The following is a 27413-nucleotide window of genomic DNA, read 5'->3' as shown; positions in this document are numbered from 1 at the left end:
CTACCCTTTCTGTGTTCTTTTGTGCATGGATCCTGTTCATGAATTCAATTCCCTTGGCTTGATCAGAGCTCCTTGTCCATCAGGAGATATGGAAAGCCCAGTGTATTGTATATAATCTCTTCAGAGTCCGTGGATTATCACTGTGCACACTGATGGGACTGGCTGTGGACAGTGGAGTACCTTCTTTTCCTCCCATCCCGTTCGCCACAATTTGTTGTGAGGAAATGATTACATTCGCTTTTCAGGAATCAAAAACATGTATATAACCTCACTACAGTTTCAAGATTGGGGGCCTCATTCCCCCTTGATTTACTAGCAATCTGGTATTGCTGTATTATTTGTTTTACAATAAATGCCACATTTTTGTTACAGTTCCCCTTCTCAGCTTCTCTCCTCAAAAGCGTTATTGTTCTTGTGTATGAAGAAAAGTTCCTTCTTGTTGGACTTTCTTCCGACTCTAGTCCTTGTCACCTTTTCTTGCTCTTTACTTCATAGCTATCATCAACCACTCCATCGTCACTTGATTTCTTTTCCCTTTCTCACACAAAACATCTTTCTCAGTTCAGGTAAAACCTACTCTTTTATATCGCCATTTACCCTTTCTGAGCACGGTGGCCTCCTCCAACCTATGACCATCTCTCACAGTACAACTTCCCTAGCCACTTTTTGCCTGGCTTTTGACCTTTTCCCACTACCAAGATTGACCCTCTGTGGGTGGTTAATGACCTTGCCGTTGACCGTGGATCATAGATTCCTCTCTTTTCACTTCCTGTTTGACCCCAGTGCAGCTTTCTTTACTATCAATCACTTTCTCCTCTTGAGTGTCTCATGTAAGAAACTGGTGTCTCCTGCACTTTCTTCCTCTAATTTGAATCCTAGCTCTTAAGGTTTTCAAGTTTTCTCCAGCCGTGACCAGCTGTGATCTCTTGTCCTGTTCGCAGTCCCATAATCCTTTGTGTCAGCAAAGGGATTGGCGTCACAGCAAGCAACCACAGCTAGTTTTGGATGGGAGTGCTGGGTGGACAGTGGTGGAGTGTTGGATTGTGATGGGTGATTAGGGTTGCTTTCATTGGAGAATGCCTTAGACATGATGGTCAGGTATGCAACCCCATGCTCAGGGTGTCCCTAAGCCTCTGACTGCCAGATACTGGAGTTGGATGACAGGGGACAGATCACTTGCTAATTGCCCTGTTCTGTGCATTCTCCTAAAGCGTCTGGCATTGGCGACTGTCAGAAGACAGGATACTGGGCTAGATGGACAGTTGATCTGACTCAGTATAGCCGTTCTTATGGAGAGGAACTCTGCCCTCTTTTGCTATCTAACTTTTTCCTCCTAGGGTTAGATAGTAACCCTAGATGACATACTATAGATGACACCCATTTCTGTATTTCCCCTTAACTCAATCCTTCATCTCCTTGTCTCCCATCTATTTGTTTGTCTTGACTCTGGGGCCTGTTTCTGAAACCAGTTGCATGACGTAAATCCAGAGTGTCTCCATGAAGTCTGTGGAGTTATTCCAGATTTACATGAGTGCAACAGACATAAGAACACATCCCTCTCTTTGCTGCTGGCTGCCCTATAACATCCTGCTACTGAATTATTTGAAAAACCGGAGCTCATCTTGAGCATAAAAAGCTCTCTTTGTTCCTCCTCTCTGACTCAGGTCACACCCTCTGTAACCTAGACCTTAGCCTGAAAATTGAGGTCAAAAATCTCAAGGTCCTCCTTGACCCCAAACTTTCGTTTCCCTTCCAAGGCTTTCTTGTCTTTAAATCTGCCTATCACCACCTCCTGAACACAGAGTTCACCCTTACCCTGACACTCTGCCTCCGCTTAAATCCTTTTCCATCCCTTAATCACTTCCTGTCGTATCTATACTTCCCTTCTTCAGTGGTCCTGTACATTTTGATAGGTGCCAGATTGCTGTGTCCAGATGCTCCCTCCACAGAGTGGAGCTAGATCATCGCTTATCCTTTCACCTTTGCAGGCTCCCGAGTTCAGTTTGGAGTTGTTCTTCTACTTGCATTACCCTGTCTGCTTGGAGCTAGCACACTCCAAGCCATGGAATGGCTCCTTGCGGAGCCAAAAGATGCATTCGTTTCAGAGCTGTGTGCTGGACATCCCAAACTGTGGCTGGAAAGAGGAACAGTCAGCATTTCGTTGACTTGAAATCTCCATTTGTTCCCCCCTCTTTCAGGTCTGTCAGAGTCCAGATTGCTGGCTCCCACCTTACGTTATGTTCGTCTATGAGAGACAGGAAGTGCCAGTATTTTAAGGTAGTGCTGCCCCATTTACTCCAAGGCCTCCAGGTAAATAGATATTTGGATGAAAGTGGAGGTAGCCAGACCAGGCTTTGGACATGCTGAGCGCCGAGTCACGAGCCCCAGATCACAGTGAAGAGAACGTGGCTTGGTTGTTCTGTTGTGAGAGAGGGCCATATCTGTGCCTCAGGACATGCCCTGGGCACCCCTGCTATGTTCAGTCTTCACCCAGCCTTCCCTCTTTCTGCCTGTTTTGAGGGCCATTGTGCTGAACTCTGTAAGGTGCTGTCCCTTCAAAAGAGAATACATGGTGCTATGCAGTAACTCTCAGCAGCAGCCTGGATTTTCTAAAATCAGTGGAAGAAACAATGATACAATAAACGCTTTGCTGCAGATATTAATCTTTTGAAAAAAGCATACAGGGTGAAGTGGCCATGGTTACATGATTATTTCTGGTATAATGGGGTCTGAAAGAGGCATAGCCATACAGCACTGTTGGGACACAAAGAAGGGTTTTTGATAATTCAGGGGAAGGTGGCATATAGCAATATATCAGGCTTCACAGCAAAACAAACAAAGGCACAGTCCTGCTGCTGTTAATGTTTTGCCATTAGCTTCATTGGGGCACAGAATCAGGCTCCAAATATGGTATAACTACATCTGAAGAATCAGATAAGACGCAGCAGATAGAATATCACCACATATGGAATCCTTTCCCACTCCCCCCAACTCTAGCCAGCACTAACAGTGTTGCAATTGATTAAGAGTATACAATAATGCTTTCATATCTTGGTCAATACAATTAATACAGAGGCATAGTGTGGCATTTAGGGGCAAACCCACTCCCTGCAGCTCCGAACCTGAGTTGCTGGACTTGTTACTGGGAAGATGCCTGGGGGGAAGTGGAGGACTGGATCTTTCTGCTGCTAACCCTTTGTATCAGACCCTCCCTGGCGTAAACTGGCATAATTCTATTGATTTCAGTGGGGCTGCTCTGACTTTCACCAATTATGGCTCTGGTCGCTAGATTTTTCATTTGTACAGATTCTAACAGAAGGTGGGTCTCAATCATTGATCGGGGTTCCTTACTGCTACCAAAACACAATAAATAATATGAATAATAATAATAATTAATAAGCAGAATAACCATCCACAAAACAGAGCTCATGATCTGCTAAGCAGCATGTTCTGTTAAGCTGCCATATTATACATCGTTACTTGGATCATGTTAAACATACTTTTCCCCATTTATCTCCTATGAAAGGCAGTGGTACTGACTCCAAACATTAGTATTCAGGGTGCTTGAATATTCCGTCAGACTTTTCTTGGGGATTTCTGATCAAAGCCAATATAGGGTCATATCTAATTTGTCTTATTTATGTGATCAGTGACTGAAGTCACTGGGACTCTTCAAGGCAAATAGAATTTGGTCTCCGTCCATCCTGTCTACACAAAGGAATGAAGCACTTAAATCGGTGTCATGTTTGCTTAATAGCCTTTTGTTTGGTTGTACGTGGTTCTAGTACGTAATTGCTAAAAAATGCTAAGAAATGGGCTGTTTTTGCCTTTTAAAAACAAAGTAGTTAACGTGGAAAATATAAATGCTATGTCTACTAAAAATACAAGAGCAAGAAACTTACTGACGAACACAGTAGAATTCACAACATGTATGCATAATAAAGAAAACAATACACATACTGTCCAACTGAAGTTGGATCAGAACCTGGAACAATTAAACATACCGTTTAGACTCCTCCTCTCGTTTCCTCCAAACTTATTTTTTCAAATATTGGGCCACGTATGTCTCTGGGGTTACAGCATTGGCTGGGTGGAGTTTCATGATGGATTCATTTAGCCCGTTTATGTTTTGGAGAGTAAATATAATTTTCAAATTGGATAGATTGCTGACCTGATTCTGTAGTCCTGTTGTAGGCAGGGTGGATTTGATTTAAATCATGATTTAAATCACTAGTCAGGAAGACTCGATTTAATCATGGATTTCTACATAAAAGTGCATTCTTGTTGGTTGTGATAACCTTAATACATATACTTCACAGGTAGAGGAACTTCATTAAAATATTCCCAAACTGGGTCTCTTTTATGGCCTGCAGCCATTATAGGTTTTCCCTTCTAGTGAGAGAAATGTATGGTAGATCTCAAATCAATGAAGGCCACACTCAGAAAGACCTCAAGACTTCTGGAATATGCTGCTCAAACAGTTTCACTTTTGTTTCTACCGCCTGTCCCTCCCTTGTCAAATTTAACTCCAGACGTCTTCTCCTTGTCCAGATCTATTCCGCCCCCAATAATCTTCTATTCACTGAACGTTTTAAAACTTTGCACTTTTAGAGAGTGGTAAGGGATTGACTCTGTGTATACAAATTTTCAGAGGGACAATAGGGTTGAGGTCTGTTACTTCCCAACTCTCTATATTATTTATTTAAAAACATTTTTGTTGTTAACAAGCATGTTATCTCTGGAGACAGAAATCCACAGTTTGAGAACTGCAAAACTAAGCATCTGTGATGCTGAGTCCCATTGGGTAGATAGAAAGATTAACCTAAATAATCTATACAGAAGTTCCTGGAACCCCATAAGATTGGGTCCCTAAATATAATTAACTATTGGAACTCATTTACAAAACTTTTCTTAAACATTACATGAATATATTGTCTCATACTGTAGAATTACAATTTATGATCCCTATTCCGTGATGAGATATCTTTAGATAGGTTTTTTCCTCAAAAAGTATTTTCTCAAAAAAATCCGATTTAAATTAAAAAAATCTGATTTAAATTTAAAAGTCATTGATTTTTATCCACCCTGGTTGTAGGTAAAACTTCCAGTGACTTCAGTTGGAATTCTACCTACATCAAGACAGGAACTGCAGACTCTTCATTTGTAACACTGAGAAAAAATTCTTTACTATATCCTAGAAATGAAATCTACCTTATTATAAAGCTGAAACCAGGACACTCACAAAAGGTAATTGTAAGTAGGTAGGCTTCCCACATTGCTCCTGACACAGTGTGCACGTACACACCAGATATTGTTCAGACTTGCAGGATGTCTCTGTTTCAGCCCTTATGTCCCTGTTGATTGAGAGAGACTTTCAACCTTTCATTTTCCTAGGTTGGTAATGAGGTCCAGGGGGCCTGGATGCCAGCTGAGTCAGCAGAATAGCTCTGCATCCTGGATTCTACAAGGTGCTGTCCTCTGACAGTTGCCACAAAAGTCAATAGTATCTTGCAGGATCAGACCCATAGTTTTTAAAGGGCTTGTGGAATAAGCTCCTATATACACTGATGATTGGTAGAATATGACTCCATGTGGATTTTGCCCTGGGTGGGAATAGAAAGTGAAACCATTTGTGGTTTCTCGTAATCTGCTTCTTTTCTTTATACTTTTTTGCTATTCAGACATATTGTCGCACTTCAAAATAATGCCCTTGCCATCATTAACCCTCTTTTATACTTTGCTTTGCAATCGCATAAATCATTATGAAGATTTAGGGCCAAATTCTTCCCTTGGATGCATGTGCTAGATTCCCACTACTTCCATGAGAGCCACACCTACATCTGACAGAAGAATTTGGCTCATAGCATTGACGTGGGTATCACACAGGGAGTGCTTTCATAGGATTCCCACGATATGGCTATCGTCATCATCTCGACCAAGCAATTAAAACACTCCTCTGTATTCTTCAGGCCAAATGTTGAAGTCCTTACTCCTTTTATTTTACTTTTTTCCCCCCAAGGCAGTTCTATTGACTTGACCCCAATGGGGGTTTTGCCTGGGTAAAAACTGAGTAAATGTTGTCAGGATTTGGCTCAGTGTCAATTGTAGGAGGAGGAGGGAGGGTGTAAGTTGAAAATAACATTGTACAAAAAGCTTGTTTTAAATCTCTTGCTGGAATGTGAGGGGCTTGGAGGGGGTCCTGCGTCCCTGCAGATATGGTGCTTAATATTTATGTTTTGGTTGCACCTTGACAAACATTTCACGTAGTTATTGCTTTGCTTGAATATGGAAATATGTTAATTACAGCCTTTATTCTGCTGTCTGCTCCTTTCCTCAGCCTTTTCTATTCAACCCTCTAGGTGGCCCAGCACAATGTGGCTTCTTTTCTTTGAATGAGCTCTTTCCACGCTAATAGGGTCCCGGGTGATGTGGAGAACCATGTGCACAAAATCGGTGCACCGCCCCCCATTCCTTTGTGGGCATGTCAGGTTAAATTCATATCAGCAGGAAGGTCACTGCCATGATTTTCAATAGCGCGAGATGAGGTGATGACTTCAGACAATGGCGCCACACTCTTCAGCTGGAGACACTTGCCTTACCAGTTGCAGTAGTTAATTAATATGCTAAAAATAGAAGCCAGTGATACAAATCGCTGCCTGTTGTACAACAAAGACTGGGCATGTGTAGCTTTGATAGCCAAGTTTATGGTGCTTGTCATGGAGGGAAGTTAGTGTAGAGCTAGAAGCAATGTAAGACTTTCTGGATGCTGAGCTTTAGTCACTCTGGGCCTCTGGCCATTCGCGAGCTGTCTCATTTGCATTATGAATGACATTAAGGGAACTAACAAGGTTATTGGGCATAGAAATGTTCTCATGTGACCGACCACACGTGGAAGCAGACCTACAGCAGTGCTAGTTGGCAGGGGCACTGTGGCTCTTTATTCGGCTTCCTAGGAGGAGAGTTTCTGGGAGTACATAACTCATAGATATAAAATAAACGATGAGAAAAACTACATTCAGATAACGTGACGGGCCCGATGTAAACCCCTAGGAGGCAAGGAAATTCAGAGTGAAGACTGGGATTCCACCCTTCACTTAGCTCATTGTGCCGAAACATAGGGCACAGTATGTATGATATCCCAAGGTTTGAGGGCTCCTGCAATACCTACTGTTGACACTGCAGGGAGGGTGAGAGAAGGACAGAGTTTCATTCTGAACTCTGAATCTCTGCGTCTCTGTGTACAAGTCAGATGTCGAATGGTATTTGACTTGATTTTCAGGGAGAGGATTTAATTTCTTTGTTTATAGCACCGTCACTTCCTCAAAAAGGAGGAAGGCAGGGATACACTATATTACAGACATAAACCGCCTGTTATTTGTATAAGTAGTAATGACATAATTTGGTAATTTAAAAGTTAGGGCCAGATTCTTATCCCAAGTTACACTAATGTAAATCTAGGCTAACCCCACTGACTTCAGTGGAGTTACACTGGATTTGCACTGATCTGCTTAATATCAGAATTTGTCCCATGTTCTTTATCGTATTTTAATATCCTTGTTAAGAGCCTGATTGGGCCTGATTCTTCTCTCATTTACACTGGGATAAATCAGGAGCATCTCCAGTGTACTCAATGGACTAGATCCTCAGCTGCTGTAAATCAGATCCATTGACTTCTGTGTTACACCAGTGTAAATCCAGATTAAACCCACTTCAGTCAGTGGGCCTACATCAGCCAGCCCCAGGGAACTAGATCAGTGTAAAACCAGTACATATGAAAGGAGAATCAGGCCCATTGAGCCAAAGTCTGCCTTCACCTTTATAAATCCATTGAAGTCAATGGATGTACTGTGGATTTACACCCGTGTAAATGAGAGCAGACTTTGGGCACTAATTCTATCGTGTAAATATGGTTTTAAACACTTTTTAAATCTTATAAACATTTATGTGCTCCCTAGACTGGGAGTGGGGCCTGGACAGTCACTCATGCACATAAATCTTTACACATTTTTAAAACACCGATTTTCCTGATTTTTTTGAGCCATTTCTGTTTTTAAATTGGATTTTGGGGCCCTGTAGCCCTTCTTTCACATACTTCTTCTTAGAAGATACCATATCTGCCCATAGTACAGCGCTGCTATAGCATCAGTGGGCAAGTCTTGTGTTCCTTCATTTGTGCCATCCGTTTTTAAGGAGAACTCCCTGTGGAAGACAATAGGGAGCTCTGCTTGAAGTTCAGTTGCATGTTACGGCCCTGAGGAAGGCGTTCAGGGTTTGATCCATTATGAATGCGTGCATTTACAGTCCTTATAAGGAAGTAGCGTGCTAGACTCTGATCTGAGTTTCATTCGTATCATTCAATTTGCTTCAGTGGAGTCACTTCAGATATATGCTGGTACACCTAAGATCATTGTGTCTAGCTCTGAAGACTTGGAGGCAGGAATCCTGATGCTATTCCTGGTCTCCAGTTGACTTACTGCATAACTGTGGGTGAATCATTTTATTTCTCAGTGCCGCAGCTTTGCCATCTGTAAAATGGGATAAAACAATAGTTACTTGCCACACAGGAATTTTGTGAGACATAGTTCTCTACTGTTTGTAAAGTGTAAAGTGCACTGAGCTCCTAGAGGGAAAGTGCGGTGAGCTTTATAGAACATATTTTGTGTGAAATGGCTGGCTGGCCTTCAGATGACAACTTCCCCTGCTCCAATGATCCTCTGTGTTCCAGATAGAGCCCTATGAGGAATCCATGTCATACCACCTCTCTTCCTCCTTCCTGAGGCCCCGCTGTGTCACAGACACCATCTTTCTGGCTGAGTATTCTGACCAGATTCCCAGTCCCTTCTTACCCTGTCCTCTTTAATTGACCCAAGGGATTGCTAGTGAGCAAATGATGCATTCCTCCCTGAGAAGAGCATGGTGTCACCACAGCTACTCCAGTCACAGCCAACTCAGTGTGTGAGGGACTGATACAGGGAATCAAACCCAGAGGGCCGAATCCTCAGCTGGTGTAAATGAGCATAGCTTCACTGAGTCAATGGGGCAACACCCATTTACACAAGCTGAAGGTTTGGCTTGGATCTCCACCATGGTAGTTTGCAGGGCCAGTCTCTATTTTTATAAATAAACTGAATATATTGACAAGGATCTGTTTCACACTATGTACTAATTGGGTTTTGAGAGTACTCATTCTAAATAATAAAATAAAAGTTGATTGTAAACATGCAGTACTTTTTCTCCTCCCACCCACTTGTTTAAACTCTCCTCCAATCCCTATGAATAAAAACCAGCAAAAAGATGTTTTTTGTTAAGTTACTGTTGAACTAAAGTCTTGAAAACCAAGTTTCAGTTTGAGCAGTGGTTTGCAATTAAGATAAACTGGGAACAGGAGTTTGTAAAGGCAATTTGGATATACCATTCACTATATCAGTGCTGAAAAAGCCTTAGAAAGGTAACTTATAAAGGACAAAGCAAATTGGGATTGTGTTCTTTTGTTTCTTTCTGACATATAAAGAATTCTAGAAAAGATTTAAAAAAAAATTTTTCCTGCTTCCTTATTAAAAGTATCAGGAATGTCAGTCCGGTCTTCCTTGATTTTGCTAGATGGCTCGTTAGAGGTCTGAAATATGCATTATGGGCTTTCTCACTCCTTAATTGTAAAGGTGTGGCAGACTGAAGGGCAGGGGGGTAAGAGATATGATTAAATTTAACAAAGACTTCTTTTCTCCAAATAGTTTACCACATATTTGAGTTAAATATGTTTTAGTAGGGCTGTCGATTAATCACAGTTAACTCACGCGATTAACTCAAAAAATTAATCGTGATTAATCGCACTGTTAAATAATAGAATACCAATTGAAATGTATTAAATATTTTGGATGTTTTTCTACATTTTCAAATATATCGATTTCAATTACAACACAGAATACAAAGTGATCAGTGCTCACTTTATATTACTTCTGATTACAAATATTTACACCATAAAAATGATAAACAAAAGAAATAGTATTTTTCAATTCACCTCATACAAGTACTGCAATGCAATCTCTTTATTGTGAAAGTGCAACTTACAAATCTAGTTTTTTTGTTACATAACTGCACTTAAAAACAAAACAATGTAAAACTTTAGAGCCTACAAGTCCACTGAGTCCTACTTCTTCTTCAGCCAATTGCTAAGAGAAACAAGTTTGTTTACATTTATGGGAGATAATGCTGCCTACTTCTTAATTGCAATGTCACCTGAAAGTGAGAACAAGCATTCGCATGGCACTGTTGTAGCTGGTGTCGCAAGATATTTACCTGCCAGATGCAGTAAAGATTCATATGCCTCTTCATGCTTCAATCATCATTCCAGAGGACATGCTTCCATACTGATGACGCTTGTTAAAAAAATACTGTGTTAATTAAATTTGTGACTGAACTCCTTGGGGGAGAACTGTATGTCTCCTGCTGTTTTACTCGCATTCTGCCATATATTTCATGTTATAGCAGTCTCAGATGATGACCCAGCACATGTTGTTCTTTTTAAGTACACTTTCACTGCAAATTTGACAAAACACAAAGAAGATACTAATGTGAAATTTCTAAAGGTAGCTATAGCACTCGACCCAAGGTTTAAGAATCTGAAGTGCCTTCCAAAATCTGAGAGGGATCAAGTGTGGAGCATGCTTTCAGAGGTCTTAAAAGAACAACACTCTGATGCGGAAACTACAGAAACCAAACCACCAAAAAGAAAATCAACCTTCTGCTGGTGGCATCTGACTCAGATGATGAAAAAGAACATGCATTGGTCCTCACTGCTTTGGATTGTTATTGAGCAGAACCCCTCATCAGCATGGAAGCATGTCCTCTGGAATGGTGGTTGAAGCATGAAGGAACATATGAATCTTTAGCGCATCTGGCACGTAAATACCTTGCGACGCCAGCTACAACAGTGCCATGCAAATGCCTGTTCTCACTTTCCGGTGACATTGTAAGCAAGAAGCAGGCAGCATTATCTTCTGCAAATGTAAACAAACTTGTTTGTCTGAGCGAGGGGCTGAACAAGAAGTAGGACTGATTCGACTTGTAGGCTCTAAAGTTTTACTTTGTTTTATTTTTGAATGCAGTTGTTTTTTGTACATAATTTTACAAAATTAAGTTCAACTTTCATGATAAAGAGATTGCACGACAGTGCTTGTGTTAGGTGAATTGAAAAATACTATTTCTTTTGTTTTTTACAGTGCAGATATTTGTAATAAAAAATAAATACAAAGTGAGCACTGTACACTTTGTATTTTGTGTTGTAATTGAAATCAATACATTTGAAAATGTAGAAAACATCCACAAATATTTAAATAAATTGTATTTTATTATTGTTCAGCAGTGCGATTAATCGCAATTAATATTTTTAATCGTTTGACAGCCCTATGTGTTAGTAAAAACAAGCACAAATAGTCATCACTGAAAACCTCTTCTGTCTCAACTGCTTAGGTTTCAATTCCTTTTGATTTCATATTCCAACTAGTTCTGCAGTTATACATAGAAATCCAGGGTAGATGAGACCTGAATTGTTAATGTAAAAAACAAGCAGAAATCTCTCATTCCCTCTTTTTTAAAAAGGGGGGAAAGAAGAACCATCTAGGCCTTCTTTTTCCATCATAAGTGGGTTTGGAAGATAGATTTTTATTGGTAAATGTTGGCAAATGTCGATTTCACCCCCCGAAAAATATTTCCATTGATAATAATCAAAATTTACAAATATGTATAGTAAGAAAAATGCTGCTTGCGAACTTTGATTTAAGGATATTTATTTTGTATATTTGACCTGTGATGTTGACAATTTGTGTTTTAATGGTTATAAAGCTTGAACTTTTTGAATCTGAATGTCTGTTGTTATTAAATAATTGTCTGACCTCCTCACCCAAGTAATTTCCTGCAACTGAAAATTTAAATAACTAGAAATTGGGGAAAAATGAATAAAACCCATAATTATGCACAACTGAAAATTTAACTAGATAAAAATAGAAGTGTTTAAAATACTGTTGAAATTATAAAAAAATAAAAATTGAATTCTGCCAAGCCTAATCACAAGGAAGGGAAAAAGGGCACAAACACAATTTCTTTTTCTTTTGCAGGTCACCTTTAAGCCTCATCTATCTGCATCTAGCTTCTCTTGCTCAGTCAGAGCAGAAAGGACTTCAGTATTTCTGGCTGGTAGTCTCTGTGTCTTACAGCTTTGCTGGTCTGTGCTTGGAATAATTCTTGGGTCCGTTTCTGCAGATTTTAACTTCGCCATGTATCCACCATCAATGATAGCAACTGGAAGCGTGGGAGCAGCCATCTGTGGCCTTCAGCTTGATGATGGGGAAAGTTCACTGTCCGGTGACAGCCTAACGGAACTCCTGGCCAAGATCACAAACACAGATGTGGTAAGTGTCCTGAAAGCATTGTTGTTTCTTTGCTGAGAAGGCTGTGGAAAATATGATCAACATAATTTGCTTGATCCTGCTAGCCCATGGGAGTTCCACGGGCAGAGGACTTGCAGAACTGAGCTCATAGACACCGTTACAAAGCTTTGGAATCAGCCCAAAACTCTCAGGGTATATGTACACTGCAGTTAAAAACCCTCATCTGGCCCATGCCAGCTGACTTGAGCTAAGAGGCTGTTTAATTGTGATGTTAGGGGTTAGGGTCCCAGACCTCGGGCTGCAGACCAAGCTCGAACATCTACGTTGCAATTAAATGGTCCCTTAGCCCGATCCCATTTGGCATGGGCCAGCTGCAGGTGTCTAACTGCAATGTACACATATCCTAAGTCACACTCTACCTGGCTTTTCTGTGAAAGCACAAGGGGTGTGTTTGTTGGAGAGAGGAAGTGGGTGCAACAAGGGGGCATCTGGCAGTCCCTGCTGGTGTCTCTTGGAACACTAGTTACCCCAGAGGGAGTAGGGAGAAGGCCTTGGACCTGACTCCCATCAACAGTGGCCAGCAAAGCAGGCCTGTCACAGAGGAGAGTGCACCCTACATCCTTATGAGGGGTGATGATGTGAGCAGACAGAAGGCATTGGGTTTCCCTGAGATCCCCCGGGAATGAAGTTTTCCATCTCTGATACCAGGGACCAATGCAAGACTGGTCAAATGTGGGTCTGTGTTTGCTGTCCATGGATGGTGCATCTGTTATTTTCATCTTTCATTGATTCACCTATTTTAAAGGTCCTTGATTTAAAGTCTTCATGCACTGTGTACAGTATATCCAGATAAAGAAGTCAGTTCTCTTTTTATTCCATTTACTATAAATTCATTGAGGATGCTTCTTAGGTTATGAGAAAATCTCAGAAATAACAGAGGGGAATCTGGCAGTTGTTCGATGGTCTATGTGAAATGATTTTGGTGGTCTCAAGTCAGTTTCTAGTGAGTACATCACCCAAACCAGAACCCCACACTCTTATTGGCAGTCTCAGCAGAGAGTTCAAGGACTGTGAAAAGATCACTGAGAATGACCTACCCTGGGCATAGAGGTGGGTCCCACAAGTTCTTGGCTGAGCTATGCTGGGGGGAGCTTCATTGCTGCTGTCCAAGGTGCACCCAGTCTGTGGATAAACATGGGACTTTCACTTCTAGGATTGTTAATTGAGCATGTTTCACGAGCACTCAAACTACAAGAAAATGCGTGCTGGCTTCTGACAAGATGACGCTCTTCTACCATAAGCCCATCTGTTTAGAGCATGCCATCCTAACATGTATTAACTATAAATTGTTGTATTTCTTTTATCTTGCAAAAGATGTGCAAAATAATTATGTGCATTTATTATATTTTTGGATGCATTGTTGTTTAAGCCCTGCTGTTTTTTCACCAGCAAATTGAAGTCTTTGCATTTCATTTCTGATTTCCAAGAATGGTCCAGTTTTGCAAAAAAAATTGGCAGAATTTTTTACTTTTCCCCCCGTGTCTCATTGTTTTTAATGTGACATTTTGAATTTCTTTTAGCTGGAAACCACTTTGCACAGAAAAGAGGCAACATTTTGAATGTCACATGCTTTTTAGGTGAAAGTGGTTGTGGTTGTGGAAATTTCACACACTCAGTTACTGGGTCAAGTAACGAAATGAAATACTTTTTTACACAAAGTATTTGTTGCTTTTTGTACATCTTTATTATAGACACATGTAGGGCAAGAGACTGTGTGAGTGATATATAGCAGTATGCAGCAGGATAATGCAGTAAGAGAAATCACGTATGTTATTTAGGCTGCATGGGCCGGTAAAAGTGGAAATTAATTATCATATAGTGCTCCTTTAGCAATGGGGGACACACACAACCCTTATCATTTGGTGGAGGGGTAGTGGGAGGCACACAGTGCCCTTGGCATACGGGGGGATGAAGGGGCACACAGAGCTTTTGGAGGGATGGGGTGTGGGTGGTGGTCCCTGAGATAGAGGGGGATGGGAGGGTGGCACACAGGGAGTTTGTGGGGGCGATGAAGAAACAAAAGGAACCCCTGGTATATGCAGAGAGTTTGTCTTACATAAGCTGCAAAGTGTGTACTCCCCTGGTAATAGTGCTAGAAAAAAATAGTATCAGAAGGGAAATAAAACGTCATGTTACCACAAACTGTAACTAATAGGGATTAGGATGAGGCCTTCATGGGGGATACATTATCCCATATCTACCTACTGTGGGGCTTTTTGTAGCTTCCCTCGAAGCATCTGGTAATGTTAGAGACAGGATATTGGACCATGGATCTGATTCGCTATTGCAGTTCCTGTGCTCTTTAAAAGGATTACAGTAATACTTTTCTACTTCTCCCAACTTTATTTGTAGTTGTATGCAGTGAGCATTTTTTAGGATTGGGATTAGGTCCTGTCTGTTTACATTTCCTGTCATGTCTTTGCTTATCCTTTCCATGGAGAAGGAATCGTTTTAAAAGGTTAGGGGGAACTTTTCTAAAGAAGGCACTGGCTCCCATTGACATTCAGTGGAAGTTTGAGCACTTCACTGTTCTTTGTGCCTTTAAAAATTCCCCCATCGTATTTTTGAAGTATTTTCTCTGGGAACAGAAACAAGTGCAGCCACCAAGCCCTATATCTTAGAACTGGAGTCTTCATCAGCGTTCAGAGCTTTTTCCCTGGTGACACTTAGTGGAAGAGAGGCGTCAGGCTGCTGCCTAGGCTGTCACAGGACTACATTTTCAGTTATCACTGAACTCCATCTAGGCTCTGGATATTGTTTCCATAGTAATGAGTGTTCGTCAAAGGAGGGAAAGAGCCCCGGATATATTGCTGATGTGTCTGCGGGCCCTGGTAACGTTAGATGGGTTTGTTTTTGAGTGGCTCTGTTCTTCTTTCTCAATGAGTCCTGTGTTGGGCAGTTGCTCATCTGCTGTAAGGTTTCTCTTGCGCAGGATGCCATGGAGATCTTTTCCATCATTCCTCTTGTTTAGCATGGATGGGAGGTTTGGGTTGCAGTGGAATCAGTATGCTGACAATATTCAGCTCTGTGTCTCCTTTTCATCTGTCCCAGACATTGCAGACCTAGCGTCTAGCCAAGATTGTGGCTTGGAAGATTGCTAGTTGGCTAAAGCTCATTCTGGATAGGACAGAAATGACACTAGTAGAATGGGAGAAATGTTTGTAGGATTGTATAGAGGGGATATCTATTCCCTGGATGGAGGGGCAGTACTCACCCTATAGGGGTTAACAAGGTTTGCAGTTGTAGGGGTGCTGCAGAACCTTTAGCTGCTCCTGGATTCCTAGATATGAGGAAAGAGCATGTTTTTCACTGTTGCAAGCAAAGAGATAGTGACCATTCCTTTCTGATGTAGCCCTTGCTACAGTAATCTATTCCTAGTCACCTCCAGACTGGTTATTGCGGTTCACTCTACCCTTGAAAAACAATCAGAAACCCCACTAGTGCAGGCTACATTGTTGTATCATTTTTATTTATTTCCAGATGTAATTCAAAGTATTGGCATTTCACCTAGAAATCCCTGCTTGCCTTGGGATTCTGGCTGCCTTAGAGGCTGAATCTCCCCATGTGCCTTTTTGCTGGCTGGAGAAAGGGCACAGTGAAGTGTCCTTTTCTGTGGAGTTTCCTTTCCCCTTATTCGCACAGAGCCCAAATTAATTGATTTTCAGGGCATGTTGCAGGGTATACCCAAGACCAAGCCTGAGAGGGAGGGGAAGGTTTGGCTTACTCTGGTGGCTTAGGGAGGTTCTATGCATCTTTTTCAGTTGACATTGTCAATGTATGTTTTAATGCATGTGGTTCCCTACAGTAGTGCCACCTATTATTAAAGTTGCCTGACATTTCCTGTTATAAGACCCTATTTTTAGTTGCTTGTAAAATTGCCAAACTTTAACTATTTAGGCTGTAATTTTCCATGCTCTGGACTGCTGCAGGGCAGGATGGGTCCAAGTCCTGGCACCTGAACTGACAGCAGGGAGCTGTCTCTCCTGTGCTCTCATTGACTACCCCCACCCCCATTCTGGGCCCAGGCAGCGTTGCTGAAGAAGCTGCCTGATTCAAACGCAGAGAGGACAATAACCAGATTTGCGGAGGGTAGAGGAGTTTATTGGGACAAGGAGCCTGGCGGGGAGATTGGGACTGAAGGCTAGCAGTGGAGGTGAGAGAAACTGGGAACTGGGAGTTGGGGTAGGAGAAAACTGAGGATGGCTGGGCAAGGAGACTAGGACTAGGAGCCAGGTGGGAAATTGGGACTGGGAACAGGGGGAGACTGGGGCAAGATGCTGGGGGTGGACAACAAGATTGGACAAGAGGGAGGTAACTGGAGGTCAGAGTGAGGGAGAGAGGATGAGGAGCCAGCAAGAAACAGGGACTGGTGAGCAAGGAGACTGGGAACAAGGAGCTGGGAGATTGGTGGGAGGAACTGGGAATGGTTGGGATGGGAGACTGGGGGTGGGGGACAGACTGGGACTGAGAATCTGGAGGAGTGAGACTGGGACTGGGACGACAACCTCTCAAGAGCGGAGACTGGACCTGGGCAGGTGAGGAGAATGGGAGTGGAATGAGAATCCATGGGTGGGGAAGAGAGAGTTAAAAATAAAAAAATATTATTAAGGTTTCAGAGTCAAGCACTCAAAATTAAGGTTGCCTATGCAACCTTAATTTGCGTCCCTTATGCATATACATTAAAATACAGACTTTAATTACCAGTCCCAGCCTCTACACCTTCCCTGGCTCCATTTCCCACTGTACCCTTTCTCCCACCCACACTGCATTTGAATCTGGCAACTTCCTTCTGTGCACTGCCTGGACCCAGCAGGGGCCTCAGTAAGGGCATAGGAGAGACAGGCTCACTGCTTTCACTTTAGATGATGGGACCTGAACCCGGCACAGTTGCAGCAGCCCAGAGTTGCAGCTGTAAGTAAGGTCCTGTTCAGCCCCTGGCTGGAGCATGCTCAGTGTGGATGGACTCTTTGGGGGAATTCAGCTGCTAAAAATCTAAGAAGTCTCTACTGAGCATGTGCAAATGGTGATTTTTTTACAAAGAGTTATAAATTGGCCTAATTTGGGTGGGCACACTCCTGACAGAGAGGCCATCCTCTTACCAAATTGCCAGTCCCTATTCCAAAGCATGTGGTTGCTAAAGCTTTTCAAAGAAAAGGTCCCTAGAGTTTTAGAACATGAGCAAAACAGTGTATTTTTCCCTACCGTCATTCTCAGAAGTGGCTGAACTGTTTTGGCTGAAATTTTCCATACACCCAGTATGTCAATTTAAGCCCAAACGATTAATGTCTGGCAAAGTTATAAGCAACTGAAAACAGAGTTTTGTAATGGGAAGCGTTAAGCAACTTTAGTAGGTGATTCTACCACCACAGCCTATAATGCATATCTGTTATTGTAGAAAAAATGTACTATCTTTGCATTGTTTAAGGGTTAGTATCAAGCTGCATTAGTAAAGGGTAAAGACTACTGTAATGTCCTGCAGTGGGGCAGAGTTAAAGTTGTCCATACAACCATAGTTTGCTCTCAGTTCCTGATTTGTGATCACTTAAACCTGTAACTGTAATGTTACAATAACTTCAGCTTTTCTATGTGAACTGCCCTGTTTTTCAAAAGGGGCGGGGAGGAGGGAAGAACGGAGGACTTTTAGGCTCCAGGATCATCATCATATGGTAAAAGATCCTTCTTATATTGCAAGTTCTTTGGGGCAGAGATGGTCTTTCCGTTCTATGTTTGTATAGCACTTAGCACAATGGGGTCCCAGCCATGACTATGGCTCCTAAGCACTATGATAATTTAAATAGATAATAATAATAATAATAATAATAATTAATATCCTGCAGAGGTTACAGGCTCTGCAAATGAAAAACTTCTCCCCCTGCCAACACAAGCAACAACCTTCAGAACCCTGCAGAGTACCTGAAGGGAGGGGATGGAGGGAGCATGCAGCAGACTTAGCACTAATCCCATTCATGGCCCCTGGGCAGTGAGCTGCTGGGTTATGTTACCCTCTGAAAAGGTTAGCATGGGTCTCTTCCTGCTGCAGTTAGCGTCATAGATGTAATGGTTAGTAGAACTGACTGTCTAATTCTCAGTGAGGACTAGCTACCCTGAACATTTCAGATTTTAAACTGCAGCCATTTTTGAGTTATGCAAAGTAGCATCTTACTATTTTCTTAACAGGAAAAAAAGCATATTTTTTAACCCTTGCATAACTCAGAAATTGCCAAAGGGATTTTGCTTTAGCTTGAAAAAAAAAAAGCACCATCTGAGATAAAACATGAAAAATTTCAGCTCCAGAGTTAGGAGTATGTGAAAATAGAAGGTTATAATGAAAGGCTGGTGTAGCCTTAACTATAATGAACTCTCCTAGGCTTCTGCTGAAGTATATGAGGATGCTTCCTGTTTACAAGGAAATAACTGTACCAGAGCTGCATAAACTCAAATGCCAAAATCAGTGGTCTTTACTATAACATAACTGAGAGGAAAATTTGGTATGTAGTGCTCTAATATTTTTAATAGATGTTTCATTATGAATTAGGCCAAAATATGTTATTAATGAAGAGAATTTAGTTTAGACTCCTTTCACTTCAATAAATAAACTCTCACTATGTGAGTGTTTCTTTCTAAAACAGAGAGCAAGGTACTAGTGTACTGGTCTGGTGTAAATCTGGAGTAACTCCATGGACTTCATGAGAGTTACTCTGGATTTGCACTGGCATAAGTGAGATCAGAACCTGGCCCAATAGCTGTTACATTACATAGTGGTGGTATACTATGCCAGTACCATTTGATAAAGATTATTTGCTAAATAGTGGCTATACAACATTTGGCAAAAAATAAAATGCAGTGTGAAGGAACTGTGACCTTCACACTCTATGAGGGAATAATTGAGCTATGTGGGAGCTAGGCTTTATTGCTCCTTCTGGCTACCAAAATAAATATCAGGACCTTATACTAATGAGAAGTGGAGAAGCCTGACAGTTTTATGGGTAGTGAAATTACCTTTGTGTGGTACATTTTAAGTGCTTTTTCCAAATAGAAGATAGTAGCTAGTACAGAGTGGTTTCACACAGCTGTATGTGATACTATAAGGTTGTGGGCCTCTACTGTGATATCATTTTCTTCAACAGAGTAGGAATGTTTCTTCTGTTATTTGTGAAAGTGGTAACTGGTTGGGGAAAAGTTTAAAACCCCCCACCTCTATCCACATGATGTTCATGGAGTGCTCTCTCCATCCCTCAATTGATCACTGCAATGGAAGAATAAACAACTTGAAAAGATAGCATTGCCAACTTTCCAACGTCTCAAAACCAGACACTACAGCAGGAGTATTGAACTTCTCCTCATCCTCTGTTCCTCCTCTTCCCCTGAAGCTCCACCCCCTGCTCTGCCTCATCCCCCCAAGACCCGACCCCCACTCACTCCTCTCTCTCCCTTCTCCCCCGTCGCTTGCTGCTCTCCCCTCTCTCCCGTCACTCAATCCTCTTCCCCACCCTCTCCGTCCCCGAGCTGGGCTCCCTCTGCCCGTAAGGGGACTACTCACCTGCCACCCGCTGGGCCGGGGCTGGGAGCTGCAAGCCTGATGTGGAGCCTGCCTGACTGCCCACGAGATGCAGGTAGAAGGTGGCCCCAGCTGAGCAGGGGCTGGTGCAGGTTGGTGACCTGGTGCTTTCTCCCTCCCCCTCAGCCGCTCGCCCTTAAGGCAGGTAATAAGTGGGAGGGCCGTGCCCTGCCCTCCCCGCCCCGTCCGGTGAGCCCTGCACTACAATTATGGTCAGAATTGCTTGGGCCACTCAGCTCCCCTCAGGGATCCTTCCCCCACCCAGCTGTTGGCAAGGGGCCAGGCCCTGCTCTCTTACCCTGGCAGCAGTTCCTCCAGGCCCAAGGCAGCTGCCGAGCCAGCCCCACTCGGAGGTGAGGGCAAAGTGGAACCAAATGTGCCGCCAGCCTAGGGGCAGGCCGGCCCGTCCCTGCATTCCCTGCTCCTGCCTGGCAGGTATTGCTCTGCCCTGGGCTCCAGCTGATCCCATCAGGCCCGATCTTACTGGGCTGGACTGACACTGCTGGGCCCGATCCTGAGCCACCCCATTTTTGCATCCCTCTCCCGCAGTAGCTCTTTGCTGCCCCTCTCTCCCTGCCTTAGTTACGGCCTTGGAAAATTGTGGTAACTGGACTTTTGGTGTCTGGTCAGTACTTCTGACCAGAGACTGTACAAGTCCCCTTCAAACCAGACTTTCTAGTCAAAAACCAGACACCTGGCAACCCTGTGAAAAGATAAAAGAAAAGGAATGGTTAGTCTCTAAGGTGCTACTAGTACTCCTTTTCTTTTTGCGAATACAGACTAACACGGCTGCTACTCTGAAACCTGTGAAAAGATAGGAATTTTCATACTGGACCAGACCAACATTCCACCTACTGCAGCTTCCTGTCTCCAGCAGTACCAGATGCATCAGAGGAAGGGGCAAGAAACCTTATTGTGAACAGTTATGAACTGTGAGAAAGGATGGCCCAATGGTTAGGGTGCTATACTTGGGATTCCTGAGTTCATTTCTGTATTCTGCCACAAACTTTCTATGTGATGTTGGGCAAGTTGCTTAGGGTGGGATCTATGAAGGGACTTAGGTGTTGCAATGCTGAACATCAGAGAGTCTAGAAGATCACAGGAAAAACACTGTGATCCACAAAACCGCGTTAAGCACCTCAGCGTCTAGTACAAATAATGGGGAGAGATCTACAAAAGCTAGTATGCTACGTGGGGAGTCACCTAAACTAGCCAACGGGAGACGCCAACCAAAAGAGGGGGGGTTGTCAAGCCCACCCCCTTGGATATAGGGCCTAAGTCTGGGCTGCATGGAGGTGCCTAGCTCTGCTTAGCAATACTAGAATGGCACCCCCTGTCCTGGAGTCAGGTGGCTTAAGCACGTAAACTGTGTTTCTTGTTGGAATGAGTTAGGTGACTGCCTTGCTCCACACAAAATGGCTGCTAGAGAAGGTAGTGCCCATCTTACAACTTTTAGCCCGACAGTTAGAGCACTCCACTGGGATGTGGGAGACCCAGGTTCAATTCTCCTCTCTCTGCTAGAGCAGGAGAAAGTATTTGAACAGAAGTCTGCCATTTCTCAGGCGAGTGCTCCGACCACTGAGCTATGGGATACTCTGGTATGGAGTTTTTTTCAGTCTCTCCTGTTGAAGCTGTTCTATTGTGGCTAAGTAACATAAGAGTGGTGGGAGGAGGGCGACTGGACCCAGGGTCTCTCACCTCCCAGTTGGGTGCACTAACCACTAGATTTCAGAATCATTCTCCCTTTCTTGCCCATTGATTTTTCCACAGTGGATAAATATTAAATAGCCATTAGGCGAGAGAGAGAGAGCGCATGAGAGAATGACTCTGTGGTCCAGTGGTTAGGGCACCCTCGTGAGAGACCGTGGATCCAGTCCCCCTGTTTTAATAACTCTTTATTTATGTCCAATTGAAAAGCTTCAACAGAAGAGATTGAGGGAGCCTCACATCAGAATATCCCATAGTTCAGTGGTTAGAGCACTTTCCTGAGAGATGGAACACCCCAGTACAAATCCTTTTTGCTCCCCCTCTGGTAGTGAGGGGGGGAATTGAATGTGAGCTAAACATTATAAGGTGAGCATCTCCTCTTCTGGCCAGATTTTTGACCTGATCTGGTATGCAGCCTCTGAGAATGCGTACAGGATCAGGCTCCACATGTGATGTAGTCAGACAAACACCTATCTTTCCCTGTTTTGTGAATCACTCTGGGGCTTAGGTGGGGAGATGGGCATCTGGACTCCCAGAAGGCATCAGCAGCGTACATGCCCAGAAGCTGAAACATAAGTGCTGAGGGAGATTTACCCCGAAATGTAGTCACCCAGTGAGTTTAGGTGACTACAGAGTTTGGTGGGAGTTTTGTGGATAGCAGTGTAGCCAAAACTGGGACTTGGACACCTAAACCTCAGATTTAGGTGCCTAGGTACCTTTGTGGATCCCACCCTTACTCTCTCTGTGCCTCAGTACCACCTATGGGGCAACCAGATAGTGGCCCCATTGTGGTTGCCTCTGTACAAATATATAGGGACAAATTTTCCATAGAGCTCAGCACTCAAAATTGGGGAGGTTAGGCACAAGAATAAGTGGACAGATTTTCAGGAGCGATCAGCCTGTTTGGTGGAGGGTGGGTGCTGAGGACTTTTGAAAATCTGTCTATGAAGTGTCACCATGGGAGTTGCTGGAAGCTGAGCACTTCTGAAACTCTGGTCTGACTGGTGGGTTCTGAGCCCTTCAAAATGTGGCTTTGATCTGTTTTGAAAATCTGGCCCATAGTAAATGACAACTGCTGCCACAAATATCATAAACACTCTCTTCTTGCCCTTCCTCAAACATCCTACGTTAAATCTGCTATGTATATTACTTTTCAGACAAAGAAATAATTCTGATAATACTTTCACACAGATCCTTTCAAATCTCTAGATCTAACTGAAGTTCAGAGTTGCCACATTCTAGAATTAAGTTTTTGTTGAACTACATTATAAAATGATAGAATATCCATTGGCAGTCTATCGAGAATAGATAGCATTTGAGCACTGTTCCTAAGGCACATACGTCATTTATTCCCTCTTTTGTAGGGTTTAGGGCCTGTGGTTTTGGAACCATGTAACAGGGCTTGCTGTGTCCTATCCTGCCTTATTTGTTGCAGGCTGCATTTTGTATGCAAGGAAACAACAGACAAAATAGCCTCAAAAGAAAGGAAGAATGAGATAGTTTCCTAAGTTGTCTTTGCCTGAGTTGGCAGCTGCTCTAGCTCATTCAGCTTTTTGTTCTCCAGTGAGTGCTGTGCGTGTGTAGTAACAATGGGGTGATGCAGTTACACTGTAGGCTAATAGTGGAGTTCCGTCAAATCCATTCATAAATACAGAGAAGGGTGCAGTGCTGTGAAAGCGAGCCAGCTTGCAGAGGAAGTAAGGCCTCCAAGTAATGAGCTCTCCATCACAAACATAGCTGTCAGATCTCATGGACTGGTGATAGACTGTGATCATCTGGTTGGAGGCTTGCCCCGACCTGCACCACTGCAGATGTGTGACCTGTTCAAGCTGATAGAAGACACTGATAATGGCTAGCAAAGATTCCTTCTCATATACCCACATAGCCCTAGTTTAACTTTGTCTGATGCAACACAAATATTGTAGGTTTTCTAGGAATCCCAATTTTTATAAACTCTGATATTATTATTGATATTCTTCTTGTTTGTTATTTAATATGCACTTCTGTCATCTGAAGATCTCCAAGTATTTTTCTACCATTAAAGGACCACTGTCAACTTGAAATCTCAATTCAGCTTAAAAAATGAGTTAATTTGAGGTGTGATATATGCCCCTGAATTCCCGCTGCCAATTTTTTTGAAAGACACCCCTCCTCCCCTCCGAACAACAGGAGAAACCGCCTATTCTGGGGAAACAGTGGAACTGAATATAAACAAAGTGTTCTCAAATGAACTAATAAAACTAAAAAATTAGAGGAGGAAAAGACTTGTTTTCCCTAATCCCTTTCAGTTACAGTCATTTTAGGCAGTCCTGGTAACACAGTAAGTAAACAAATTCTGGCAGAAGTGTGATTTTACTTATTTAAGTATGATGATGTCCCTTAAATTAATTTACCTACACAACACCGCTGTGGGAGCGCAAAATATTATTTCCCCTGTATAGAGATGGGTAAACTGGGGTATACAAGCAAACTTTGTAGCAATAATTCATCACCAGTGAGAGCAACCAAAAAAAGCATCTTTCTGTTAGTAAACTGAATCAATTTGATCTGGAATCAAAAAGACACCAACAACATGAAACACAGGATGGCATTTTCACATTGTCACTTTTCAAGCCCTTGGTTTGTATAGACAGTAGTGTCTCAGAGTTAGGGACCCGTGTACTGCAAATCAAGTCCCCAGTTCAGGAAAGCATCCCTATGCTGGTAGCACATGCCAAAGTTCCATAAAGTTAATCATGTGCTTAAGGGCTTTTAGGAATTGGGACCCAAATGTGGACCAAGTGGGAATCCAGTCATCTTTTGTCCTTAGCAGTGTGGATCACACATTCTGTGCTGGAATTTATGCAAATCCTTATTCCTAAATGCATGAGTAGTTGCATTCCTGTGCTCTCAAAGCAAAGTGTAAATAACAGGAGACCAGCACTGTTACAGCAATCACCTACTGCACCCCCTTACATTTGTTACATATCGCCTCTTTCTTGAAAGAAGCACCTCTCCTGTTTTCCTGCTGTTTTTTTCTTTCTTTAATTTTTTAAAAGAGCTCCTTTTCAGGAATGTTGTTTAAGAGAACCAGAGACATTTGAATAGTCATAAGGTAGGCTAACAGCTCTCTTCTTCAAGTACCAGCAAACATTTAGGAAAAACCCACCTTTGTTTTGCACAGAGATGTCCTGTGAATTTTTCAGTGTTTTCAGATTGCTGAATTTTATCACTCAGCAAAGCATCCCAACTCTGGATTTAAGCTTTTGAGCTTCAGCAGCAACTGTGAAGTAATGGTATAAACAAAGGGGTGTGTAGTTATAGCTCAGTGGTGTCTTTCAGATAATTTAATTTAAAAAAAAAACAAATTAAAAAAACCCCACTCTAAGGTTGTTCTTCAGCTAGTTATTGTACAGGGCAAAAATTGTGGTTTGCTTGCAGATGTTTGATTTGCAAGAAGTTCAAAAATAACATTGTTCATTCAGTGCTAACGTAGATTGGCTGCAAGCATTTTTATCACCAGATTGTCTAAACCTGCTCTAAACACTAGACAAATTGTTTTGTGTTAGATTTCCAAAATATAGTGACACCTCTCTTAAGTGATCTCTCATAGTCAGACCAAAAGTATTTGCTTAGAAGAGGTTAAGTGGAACAAAATTGTATTCAAAGCATTTGGGGATATTTTGTGATGGTTTCTTGATGAAGACCGTTGCCTAGTGAGGATGGTGTTTAATAGGCTTTCAGTGTACACGGATGAGCATAAATAAAATTAGACTTTGTTGCATCAATAGACCTACAGTTTCTGGATTGTTTTTTAGACAATGTTCCATAGCATGTTATCTACTTCCATTATGCCTCATTCATATTCCCAGATGTATTTACTCTCTGACTATTTGATGGGCAAACCTAAAAGGCTCTGAGGTTCAGATCAGTTTCCGTAAGTTCAGATTTTTCTCTAAACCTTATCTTTGGTTAAAAAAAAACCAGGCCAGAAATCTTGCTGGGACAGGCTTTCTTTTGGTATTTCTACTCCTACCCCAGGAAGTGAAAGGACATAAGAAAATTAAAATAAAAAAGTTCCAGGGGACAAATGGCACAGAGAGGTTGGAAACAAACTGAAGATACTTTCATCAAGAGCTAAGTCCTGAAAAGTACTGACACCCCTCAATTTGAAGTCAGTGGGCCCTAACGGAGGTAGGCACCTCCCAGAAGGTGCTCAGGACATGGCAGAATTGGGTCCTAAGCTGCCAATAGAGATTCACGCTGGTTCAGTAGTGACTGAAAGTTCTTTGAGGTCTTGCTCATGTCCATTCCATTTCGGATGTGTCCAACCTCGTTTGGGGACTGTATCTCAGTACACTGCAGACTCAGGGGTTTATCTGTAATGAGCTCCTTTCGAGACCATAACCCCTGAGTCTGCAGTGTACCGAGATATGCTGAGAGCCATCTGTCTGGCTTGCAGTGTCTTCCTTCCCCAATTGTCCAGTCGCGTGGTGCAGGTGTTAATGGACAACACGGCTTCCATGTTCTATGTCAACAGGCAGGAGGAGCTTGATTGTTCTCACACAAGATGTCAAGCTGGTTCCTGAAAGGCCTTGAAAGACTCTTTCCTCCGGTCTGGGACCTGGATCCCCAATGGGACCTCAACCTGGTCCTCTCCAGGCTTCACGGGTCCACCCGTTGAGCCTATGGTTTCTTGTTCCCTTTCCCACTTGTCGTGGAAGGTTGTATTCCGTGTAGCTATTACCTTGGCGAGACATGTCTCCGAGATTAAAGCCCTCACTTCGAAGCTCCCGCATAGGGTATTCTACAAGGACAAGGTCCAGCTGAAGTCCTGTCCGGTCTTCTGGCCAAAGGTAGTGTCGCACTTCCATGCCAACCAGGACATCTTCCTCCCGGTATTTTGTCCAAAGTCTCACATGACCAATGAGGAGAGGCGGCTGCACACTCTAGATGTCAGGCGCGCCCTGGTTTTCTACCTGGAGCCCACAAAGCCCTTCCACAGATCGACACAGCTCTTTATCACGACAGCTGACAGGCTGAAGGGCCTTTCAAATCTCAGAGGATTTCGAATTGGATCACCACCTGCATCCGTACTTGTTACGAGTTGGGGCAGGCTGTGCCTCCACTGATCATGAAGGCTCACTCGATTAGAGCTTAGGCATCTTTGGCTGCCTTCCTGGCGCATGTCCCTATCCAGGACATGTGCAGGGCCACGACATGTTCTTCAGTACACATGTTTACAATGCATTACACTATCACCCAGCAAGCTAGAGATGACAATGTATTTGGAAGAGCTGTGTTGCAGTCGACACGTCGATGAACTTAGACCTGCTGCTGGTGGTGCTGCTTGGGAGTCACCTACAATGGAATGGACATGAGCAAGCACTCGAAGAAGAAAAGACGGTTACCTTTTGTAGCCGTTGTTCTTTGAGAGGTGTTGCTCACGTCCATTCCATGATTCCCCCTTCTTCCCCTCCGTTGGCATTCTGGCAAGAAGGAACTGAGGGAGGTGGGAGCTGGCAGCACCCCTTATACCAGCACATATGCGCACCACTCCAGAGGGCGCCAGAGCCGGTCTCCTACTGTTACCGCTGCATCAAAAACTTACAACACCAGCACATGTGGTGAGCACACACACCTACAATGGAATGGACATGAGCAACACATCTCGAAGAACACCAGTTACCAAAAGTAAGCATCTTTTTGTGCCACTGGATGAC

At 42.9% G+C, this 27413-nt stretch overlaps 1 protein-coding gene across 3 annotated transcripts in view; it reads left to right on the top strand.

Moving 5' to 3' along the window:
- CCND2 (cyclin D2) overlaps positions 1–27413 on the top strand; it is a 55404-nt gene that overhangs the window by 7763 nt on the left and 20228 nt on the right. The window contains exons 4-5 of one of the 3 annotated variants that reach the window (XM_084627533.1): positions 12259–12407; positions 20784–25482. In XM_084627533.1, the coding sequence (XP_084483659.1) occupies positions 12259–12407; positions 20784–20822 (188 nt within the window). In that variant the 3' untranslated portion in view covers positions 20823–25482. Of the gene's footprint in view, positions 1–12258; positions 12408–13599; positions 13717–20783; positions 25483–27413 lie in introns of those variants that run through there. The other 2 variants (XM_084627534.1, XM_084627535.1) reach the window with 2 other exon arrangements.

The sequence above is a fragment of the Lepidochelys olivacea genome, assembly GCF_965140295.1.
Source record: "Lepidochelys olivacea isolate rLepOli2 genome assembly, chromosome: 1".
NCBI lineage: Eukaryota > Metazoa > Chordata > Testudines > Cheloniidae > Lepidochelys > Lepidochelys olivacea.
The sequence above is the reverse complement of the archived record's forward strand: the minus strand, read 5'-3'. Positions and strand labels throughout refer to the sequence as shown.